The sequence below is a fragment of the Phycodurus eques genome, chromosome 18 (assembly GCF_024500275.1).
Source record: "Phycodurus eques isolate BA_2022a chromosome 18, UOR_Pequ_1.1, whole genome shotgun sequence".
Lineage (NCBI taxonomy): Eukaryota > Metazoa > Chordata > Actinopteri > Syngnathiformes > Syngnathidae > Phycodurus > Phycodurus eques.
In genome coordinates this window covers 4,403,931-4,414,040 of record NC_084542.1, presented here as the reverse complement: position 1 = coordinate 4,414,040, position 10,110 = coordinate 4,403,931, and the positions used below count along the sequence as shown (strand labels likewise).

The window sequence follows — 10,110 nt, the reverse complement described above, 5'->3', positions numbered from 1 at the left end:
ATGAGTGACGCATATGCCCTTTAGCTATATGGATCCTACTTCTGCATGCTCGGAAACTGCGGGCCTGGCAGTCATCTGTCATTTGCTCTTCCTGTGTGCTTCTTCAGTCTGTCTGACATCTCTAAGCAAACAGAGGCCAATACACAATCACAGGCAGGGCCTTGTGGGGAGCCAGTGAGAGCGGCCCTCTTGTAATGTTTGTGTGACAAAAAAGGCAAGGCAAATCCTCGCAATGGAATCAGATAATCACCAACCTGTGAAGAGGCTGCCCCAATCCACATCCCTCGCCGGCCCCCCGGCTCTTGGATTAACTGTCTGTTTGGCTAATAATTTTAATCTGCCAGGGAGAGGACCAAGAATGGGGTGACAGGGCTCGGAATAAACATCTAATCCTAAAGCCCTTCCCTCCCTCGCTGCCTTGCATTTCCTCCTGTGGGGAAAACCTCAATTGAACGCTTGCATGCTGGGGACAGACCGGATGACTCGATCTGCGTCCGCTTGTTCGATGCTGGACGGAACAACGGCTCTTCAGACAGCCAGAAATAAAATCGGTGTGACAGACTGCTGCCAGACTGTCCCAGGCCTTACATCGTCCAGTGGAATGTACACATTAGAGTGTGGGGTGTGTGTACAGACAAGGGTGCTATAGTGAAGAAAGGGCACGCTGGGTTCACAGGGTCAAGCGATGTCTGTATGGGACGCATCTGGAGCAGACAGACAATGAGAACAACTATCCAGTCATCCATTCTGTGGCGCGGAGCCTCACCAGGATTGTGCTTATCCCAACTTTATTTGGGCCTACACCCTGCACCTGTCACCAGGCAATCACTGGGCACATATGCTGGAGAACTAGACAACCATGCACACTGAGTGGGACTTTAACCCACGCTGCCTGTGTAAGAAAGTCGGGTTGAGTGAACCACTACACCATCTGTGAGTGACCTTGTGAAAGACCATTAAAATGAAAACCCAAGCATCATACTAAATTTTGGTTGCACATGATGAAAATGTGGTAATGTGATGTATTTTCACCCTCCCTTTCCTAAAAACATAAACAAATAATGTATGTTAGTTTAACACATTTTAATCATGTGCGACAGATGTACATGTTCGAATTGAGCAAATTCAAAGATGTTTTTTTTTTTGTGTATTGCAAGGTTGTGGAGGTCCTTCTCTCCCAATCGACCTATCAACAATCAAACACAATGTTGGAAAAATTGGCATTGATTACTTTTTACTGAACATCAGAACAACAGAAGATATATATAATAGTAAGTAGCAGGAGATTTTAAAAGACAAGAACACCAATAGATGTCATTGTTCAGCACGTTCAAGGGCAGTAGGAAGAAAAGAAAAACAATACAGTTTTCACTTTTGTCATGTTTATAAAAAAGGAGAATTTTCATAAAATGTATCTCAAAAAAAGAAAAAACACACCCCTCTATACACGTGTGCAGATAATCTTATGGTTGAGCTAAACCCCTATTTGTACACATACACTTATGTACATATGCAAACCCACTCATATAGTTTGCATAACTACATTTTAAAAAGCATGATTTAGACGTTACTATACTTCAAGCTGATAGTCTTTGTCATGTTTCTGATCATGCGCAAAAGTCAACTACTCTGGTAATTATTTTTTTCCCCAGCTGCAATATTGACAAATGTCAATTATGATGCAGGAAAAATGCATGTGTAATAATGCCTGCAAGGACAGGAATTCTGGCTCCAAAACAACGTCACCAGTTTTGAGGTGGGTCCAAATGTGTTGATTTACCTTCAGACTGACATCAAATGCAACAGAGGGGAGAAATTGCACCCACTCACGAGTGATGGCACTGGAGTCTAATTGTTGCTGTTTGAAGTATGGCCACTTAGATATCCTGTTTGGGATGGGGCCTTGCATTGTCGCACCTTTGTTCTGATAAGGCTCCCTGCCCCCATGGACAAAGTGTGAACGGCTGCATGGGAGGTATAAAAAAGGGGCCCGGGGGGCCACTGGCCATCTCTGGCTCGACTCCTGCTACTGTGCGGCTTGCTTATCAGACTTTTTCTTCCAAGAGCTTCCTCATGGATTTCCTCCGCGCATGTGTCCTGTGCGTCGCCGTCTTCCTCGGCTTGACCGAGGCTTTGACGCATCGGGATATGAAGGAGGCGCTTCTGCGCCAACTGGGCCTGGACGAGGTTCCGAAGATCCACAAGAGGGATTTGGAGAACTTGGTGGTCCCGGCTCATGTTCGAAATAAGTACTCGTCCATGCTGAAGATGCACCACCGCAGGAGACGCCGGTCTCTGCCGAGCCTGGCCGGCATTTTGAGGGGAATCCCCGGCACCGCTGGTGAGAATTTCTCCTTTTGCATTCGCTGCTGCGTCATTTACGCACGGATCTCATGACTGGTTGTTCATAGTTTATGTTTTTCAAAACGACCTTTGCAGACATTTCCGGCGAGTACGTGTACTCCGACGCCACTCGGCATCGCGTGCTGTTCGACATGGAGGCGAGGATCCCGGAGAACAGCGAGGTGACCATGGCCGAGCTCAAACTCTACCAAAGGGCGTCGTTCCACAAACGCCTCGCGGCGGAGAGGAAGAGCCACCGGCCCGTCGGCAACGCCAGAGTCAGCGTGTACTGGGTCGAGGGGCTTCCGAACGGATCCAACCGCACCTCGCTGGTGGACTCGCGGTGAGACGTGACATCCAGTCTGCGCTTTTGTTCGTTATCTTGAACGCTAATTCGATGTGAAATGCGATCAGGGAAATGTAATTAACGATCGCCTCGCGTTCACAGGTTGATCCCCGTTCGTGAAACGGGCTGGAAGAGCTTTGATGTGACCCAGGCCGTGCACTATTGGTCCAAGACTCCGCAGAAGACGCCCACGATGCACCTGGAGGTGTGGATCGAGGGCGAGAGACCTGGCAGCTACGCTGCGGAGGTGGCCAAAAGTGTGCGCTTTACCACCCAGGAGCAGACGGACAACACCTTGGGCAAACCCGAGCTCGTCCTCTACACACTCAACCTCGAAGAATACGGGTAAGAGCCACAGCTTTTCATATACAGGACATTGTGTCCATGTGACAATTAGCCCACGAACACCCCTTTATTATTATTTTTTTAAATTATTATTTATGTATTTTTTTATATGGGTGTTTATTTGTTATTTGTGATGGTAATGACATTTCGAAGTTTTTAGCTAACTGTGCTATGCTAGTTTATTTATAAGCTAATAAGTTAGCTTATTTTTTTCTTTTAGCTAGCTAGTCCTGTACAACATTTTTATATGATTATCAAGTTTTTACAGAAAAGTTTTAAACATATTAACACTACAAGTCGTTTGGTAATGACATTCAATAAAAATGTTATGTGACTTAAGGGTACAAATGAGGGAAAAAACTTACTCTTCCAGTTATCAAAATGTCTGACTTTCTCTGCCCGAGCATGTGCTTGAGTGACAAGACAAAATGACACAGGGAATTAAAGAATCAGATTTTGAATAAACTTTATTGATCTGAAAATAGTCAATGTGGCGGTAATGACAGCATCGTTAAGGGACAGACATATTTTAGTAAAAATAAAAGACAGAATTTGAAATGTTTTGTATATATGATGAGAAATCATTAATTCTATTATCCATCCATCCATTTTCTGAGCCGCTTATCCTCACAAGGGTCACGGGAGTGCAGGAGCCTTTCCCAACTATCATCGGGCAGGAGGCGGGGTACACCCTGAACTGGTTGCCAGCCAATCGCAGGGCACATAGAAACAAAAAACCATTCGCACTCACATTCACACCTACGGGCAATTTGTAGAGTCTTCAATTAACCTACCATGCATGTTTTTGGGATGTGAGAGGAAACCGGAGTGCCCGGAGAAAACCCACGCAGGCATGGGGAGAACATGCAAACACCACACTGGCAGGGATTGAACCCGGGTCCTCAGAACTGTGAGGCAGACGCTCTAATAACCAGTCGCCCATCGTGCCGCTAATTCTATTATATTTTAAGGAATTTATGGTAAAAGTTACACCATTTTAGCTTTTTTTTTTTTTTTTTAAGTAGAAAGATAGAGTTTCATATATCTAAACCCTGTACAAGGGACAGGGTGAAAACTTTAAAATACCACCATAAAACCGCTCACAAAATTTCAAAATATACTAATATTAACATAAAATTTTAGACAACACTTAATAATTAGCCACGCCCACTACTGGTTATTGAAAAATAAATAAATAGAAATCTTTACATTTTACATCAAGGACACGTAAAGACCCGTAATCAAATAAACACCCATATGTGCGTGTGTGTCTGTGTGTGTGGGTGGGGTGTTTACCTGTCACCTTGCACCCCTTGTTTAAGGACAGGGGATGTCAGGACTCATGTTCAAAGTGAATTAGCCGTATAGATCAACAAGCAAGTTCATTGCATCAACATCGATTTGACGTTTTGAGGTTCCGAGTGCAGTGGTCCACTAAGAAGTCCAAAGAATGCACACATACTTACCGTTTTTCATTTTATTGTTTTGTATTTATGGCCTTAAAGCATTTTTTTTAATACACATATTTACTAATTGTATATCAGTTAGTGATGGACAGGCACATGCACACACAGCCACCAGTCGGTGCTCAAGCACCTGCCCTTTTGCCCTGGACGAAAAAGTGACCTTTTTCTTTTCTTCATGTATCAATATTGATTTTAAAAAATACTCTCTCTTGTCATCAATTATCATCAAAATACCCAAGATGTTTAGAAATCTGACTGGCATTTATTTGAGTCCTTGGGAGGATTGTACATATGCTCCTCCTCCTCTTTCTCCTTCCAAAAACCTGACATTTGAACTGGGGTGTGTTAATTATTTAGATCCACTATAGCCTGTTTTCATCTCCTTTCTATGACTGACTTTGCTGATTGTGTGAACAGAAATAAATACACAAGTTAAATACATACTACTTTTTTAATCTTAATTGCATGAATCATTTTGGCGATGGGTACCCTTTTTTTGGCCTAAGCACCTGCCCCCAAATATGTCTGTTGCAAGTTGCATGTTGTGTTCTTACTTAAGTACAAATTCGGTTCATGTCACTGATGTAGGAACGGAACCCAAGGCCCCCCGTCACTTTAATCCGTTTCTGCTTGTTTATGTATTCGTTTCTGGCACCCCAACAAAAAAACTAAACAGGGGCGTAGCTAAGAAACTCCTCACCCATTTGGGAAACCCCAAAAGCAAAATTCAAAGACATGGACATCAAGAGGAAGAGCAGTCATCTAACCTTCCTCTTATGTTTGTTTTACAGCTCCCGTGGCGACTGTGACATCAGCCAGAGCAAAGGCACCTGTTGCAGGGAGCAGTACTTCATCGACTTCCGCGCCCTCACATGGACGCAGTACTGGATCATCGAGCCAGCGGGGTACCAGGCCTTCAGGTGCACCGGAGGCTGCAGGCAGCCCAAGCGGAACTACGGCTACGGGGAGAGGCGGTGCACGGTGTCGGAAAGCGCACCCTTGCCCATCATGTACCTGGTAAAGAAGGGCGACTACACTGAGATTGAAGTGGCGGAGTTTCCCAACATGATCGTGGAGAGGTGCGCGTGCACCATGGACAATGTCTCCATTGTGTGAAGTCAACCTCATGGAAACAGCTTGGGAATAATATAGTGCTGTTTCATGGTCTATTTTAGAGGTTATAACAAGTACTTCCTATTTAAACGGACAATCGCATGGGAGCTACAACACACTCCTCTCAAGAGCACTTCTTCATATATATATATATATATATATATATATATATATATATATATATATATTTTTTTTTTTGTACAGTTCAAAATCATTTTTTATTTTGAATTTGCATGCAGCCATTCAAATTTTATCTCACATGTTGTATATATGATCGGAATGAATTTATGTTTGGTAAAATAAACTATTTTGTTTCACTAAAATGTCTTGAGTCCTGTTCCTGTCAGATATTGCATCCTTCCATACATTTTTAATAGCCCCTATCTTCACCATAAGGTTAAGGTTTGAGTGAGAGGTGGGGTACACCCAGAGCACACATAGACAACAATCAATCACACCTATGGATAATGTACATTCCTCAATTAATGAACCTTAGATGGTTGTGTTTTTTTTTTTTTTTTTTTTGGAAAGTGGGAGAAAGCTGGAGTACATGGAGAAAATCTGCTTGCGAGAACATGCAAACCCCACACACGAGAAATGCGAGGCAGACGTACTAACCGCTCAAGCGGTGTACTACCACCACACACATTCCCGATTCACATTCATGAGGACATTCTCATGCAATTACATACAGGCTCCCGAACAACACTCCGTGTAATGCTTTATTTGCGGTGGGGACATGCTACACGGCCACATAGGGAGAAACATGCGGTCTATTCGCATGAACCGAAAGTGGTGGTCCTCGTGAGTTGATGTCAGGCTTAGACAGGGCCCGACATATCTAATGCATTGTTTGCTGTCAGAGTAGGGGGTCTTGTTAGTCCCTAATATGCTGGTGACGGAGGTAAACGTAGTCGGGAGGCCACCTACTGAAGACGAGGAACAGTCTGTCTGCAAGGGAAGTGGATTCACCCCTCCAGCAACAGTGGGAGGTCTAAACAAAACAGGTGGTGCTATGAATGTCACTGGGATATTTAAATATAAATATACTGACTGGACAAAATGTTAGGTACAACTGTACAACCTAATGAGACCCTCAGGGGCGTATTTAGTCATTTGGGGCCAACCACATTCATGTGTTATAACGATTTTGAATCTTAATTTTTTATCATCAAGTAAAAAGTGTGAATTTGACAAAAATTCAATTTTTTCTTGAATGAGATAAACTCCTTAAAATCATTCTGGAGGATGATTATCTAACAGGTGAATAATATCAAAACCTTTAGTGTCATTGATAAGAACATTAATTAACATTTAATGTAGTTTGCCAGTTCCTCTCTGCTTCATCAATACTGCATCCTCCTCAGGTGACACTGTCAGCAGCGCTACTACAATCGGCAAGAGTGTCTGTCTGTTTCTGTTGTCTATTTCCTGGTTATGAGCATTCGGTGTCACAGAGAAAAAAGTTGAAATCTTTGGTAGTTTGGACAAAAACGTTTTGTTTTTTTCTCTCGCCTTTTCCGCTCCACTGGGATAACTCATTTCCCTAACAATGATCCACACAAGCTTGTTTTGCTGCCCAGTTACTGAATTCAGTCTGCACATGCATGTGTAGTGAGAAGATGGAATAGTCCATTGCATGAAGAGGGGGTTGCCCTCGAAACGATCTTGATAGATCAGGGACTTTGTTTTTAAGCGAGTAAATTAAGACTAAAACAATAATAATTGCTTTAAATCTCAGGAGCCCAGACACTTGCTTCATGGTAAGTCTGCCCATGACTGCACTGCATCATAGTTATTTGTCTATGTCTGTTTAAGTTACCCTATTTCGAGGTCACGTATTTAAAATACCTTCCATCCATCCATTTTCTGAGCCGCTTCTCCTCACTAGGGTCGCGGGCGTGCTGGAGCCTATCCCAGCTGTCATCGGGCAGGAGGCGGGGTACACCCTGAACTGGTTGCCAGCCAATCGCAGGGCACATACAAACAGACAACCATTCGCGCTCACATGCACACCTACGGGCAATTTAGAGTCTTAAAATACCTTGTTAACTTAATTACATTACAAATTACATTACAAAACCCAAATCCAATGAAGTTAGAATTTTGGCCCGTTCCTCCATGCAGATCTCCTCTAGAGCAATGATGTTTTGGGGCTGTCCCTAGGCAACACAGACTTTCAACCCCCTCAAAGATTTTCTATGGGGTTGAGATCTGGAGACTGGCTAGGCCACTCTAGGACCTTAAAATGCTTCTTAAGAAGCCACTCCTTCGTTGCCCGGGCGGTGTGTTTGGGATCATTGTCATGCTGAAAGACCCAGCCACGTTTCATCTTCAATGCCCTTGCTGATGGAAGGAGGTTTTCACTCAAAATCTCACGATACATGGCCACATTCATTCTTTCCTTTACACGGATCAGTCGTCCTGGTCCCTTTGCAGAAAAACAGCCCCCATGCTTCACAGTAGGTATGGTGTTCTTTGGATGCAACTCAACATTCTTTCTCCTCTAAACACGACAAGTTGAGTTTTTACCAAAACTTTCTATTTTGGTTTGTTCTGACCATATGACATTCTCCCAATCCTCTTCTGCATCATCCAAATGCTCTCTAGCAAACTTCAGACGGGCCTGGACATGTACTGCCTTAAGCAGGGGGACACGTCTGGCACTGCAGGATTTGAGTCCCTGGCGGCGCAGTGTGTTACTGATGGCAGCCTTTGTTACTGATGGTAGCCTCTGTTACTTTGGTCCCAGCGCTCTGCAGGTCATTCACTAGGTCCCCCCATGTGGTTCTGGGACTTTTACTCACTGTTCTTGTGATCATTTTGACCCCTCCGGGTGAGCTCTTGGGTGGCGCCCAGATCGAGGGAGATTATCAGTGTTCTTGTTTGTGTGTGTATGTCTATGAGAGCCAGAAATCTTGCTGTTTGTAGGTGACCAAATAGCTATTTTCCACCATAATTTGCTAATGAATTCATTAAAAATCGGACAATGTGATTTTCAAGATTTTGCTTTCTCATTTTGTCTCTCATAAGTGAGGTATGGCTATGATGAAAATTATTGGCCTCTCTCATCTTTATAGGTGGGAGAACTTGCACAAAAGCTGGCTGACTAAATACGTTTTTGCCCCACTGTAATTGGTGAAGTTTTGTAGGTGGAATTCTTTCCCATTCTTGCTTGATGTACAACTTGAGTTGTTCAACAGTCGGGGGTCTCCGTTGTCGTATTTTGCCTTTCATAATGCATCACACATTTTCAATTGAAGACACATCCTGACTGCTGGCAGGTCAGTCTAGTACTGGCACTCTTTTACTACGAAACCACGCTGTTGCAATGTGCAAAATATGGCTTGGAATTGTCTTGTTGAAATATGCAGGGACGCATAAAAAGACATTGCTTGGATGGCAGCATATGTTGTTCCAAAACCTGTATGTACCGTTCAGCATTAATGGTGCCTTCAAAGATCTGCTTGTTACCCATGCCATGGGCACGAACACACCCCCATACTGTCACAGATGCTGGCTTTCAAACTTTGCGCTGACAACAATCCAGATGGTCCTTTTCCTCTTTGGCCCGGAGTACACGACGTCCATGATTTCCAACAATTTGAAAAGTGGATTCATCAGACCACAGCACACTTTTCCACTTGAATCAGTCCATCTCAGATGAGCTCAGGCCCAGAGAAGCCACCAGCATTTCCGGGTGTTGTTGATATATGCCATAGGTGTCAAACTCAAGTCCCGGGGCCCAGATGACCGCCACATAATTTTATGTGGCCCGCGAAAGCAAATCATGCTCGTCAACTTCTGTGATTTTTGCTCAAATCTGTACCCAAATTCCAAATTGTCATAATAATAAACGATAATGTTGAGATATTGCATTTTTCGGTTACCCAACCCTTTTTCTACAGTAACTTAAACAATACTTGAACAAACTATTATCCTTGTCTTCTGATTTCAAAACTAGTTATCCCTCAATTTGTTGTGTAATGGTAATAATATGATTTGGTGATGAAACATTGATATGGTTTTCACTGTTCTGAGGGAAAGCATAACTACAATACGGCCCGAGACAAAAATGATATCTGCCATTTGGTTTGCACAGTAGAGTTTTACCATGCATTTGTAGATGTAGCGACAAACTTTGTTAACTGACAATGGTTTTCTGAAATGTTAATGAGCCCATGTGGCTGTATCCTTTACACAATGATACCAGTTTTTAATGGAGTGCTGCCTGAGCGATCGAACGTCACGGCCATTCAATGTTGGTTTTCGACTTTGCCTCTGACATTGCGCAGAGATTTCTTCAGACTCTGAGAATCTTTTGATAAGATCATGGACTGGAGATTATGAAATGCCTAAATTCCTTGCAATTGTACGTTGAGAAATGTTGTTCTTAAACTGTTGGATTATTTGCTCACGCAGTTCACAATTTGGTGAACCTCACCCCATCGTTGCTTGTTAACCCTTTAGAAATGCTCCTCTTATACCTAATTATCA

The 10,110-nt window shown here is 43.3% G+C and overlaps 1 protein-coding gene across 1 annotated transcript; it reads left to right on the top strand.

Moving 5' to 3' along the window:
• Positions 1 to 2,073: 2,073 nt before the first annotated feature.
• lft1 (lefty1) lies at positions 2,074 to 5,616 on the top strand. Its single transcript, XM_061704797.1, has 4 exons — positions 2,074 to 2,341; positions 2,440 to 2,686; positions 2,792 to 3,034; positions 5,292 to 5,616. The coding sequence occupies exons 1-4, from the start codon at positions 2,074 to 2,076 to the stop codon at positions 5,614 to 5,616; spliced, it is 1,083 nt and encodes a 360-aa protein (XP_061560781.1).
• The last annotated feature ends 4,494 nt before the right edge of the window (positions 5,617 to 10,110 follow it).

Bases quoted from the DNA above. Each gene is read 5' to 3' on its own strand.
- lft1 (XM_061704797.1), top strand. From the start codon at position 2,074: ATGGATTTCCTCCGCGCATGTGTCCTGTGCGTCGCCGTCTTCCTCGGC. The intron at 2,342-2,439 runs GTGAGAATTTCT...CGACCTTTGCAG, and splicing joins GGGAATCCCCGGCACCGCTG to ACATTTCCGGCGAGTACGTG. The intron at 2,687-2,791 runs GTGAGACGTGAC...TCGCGTTCACAG, and splicing joins ACCTCGCTGGTGGACTCGCG to GTTGATCCCCGTTCGTGAAA.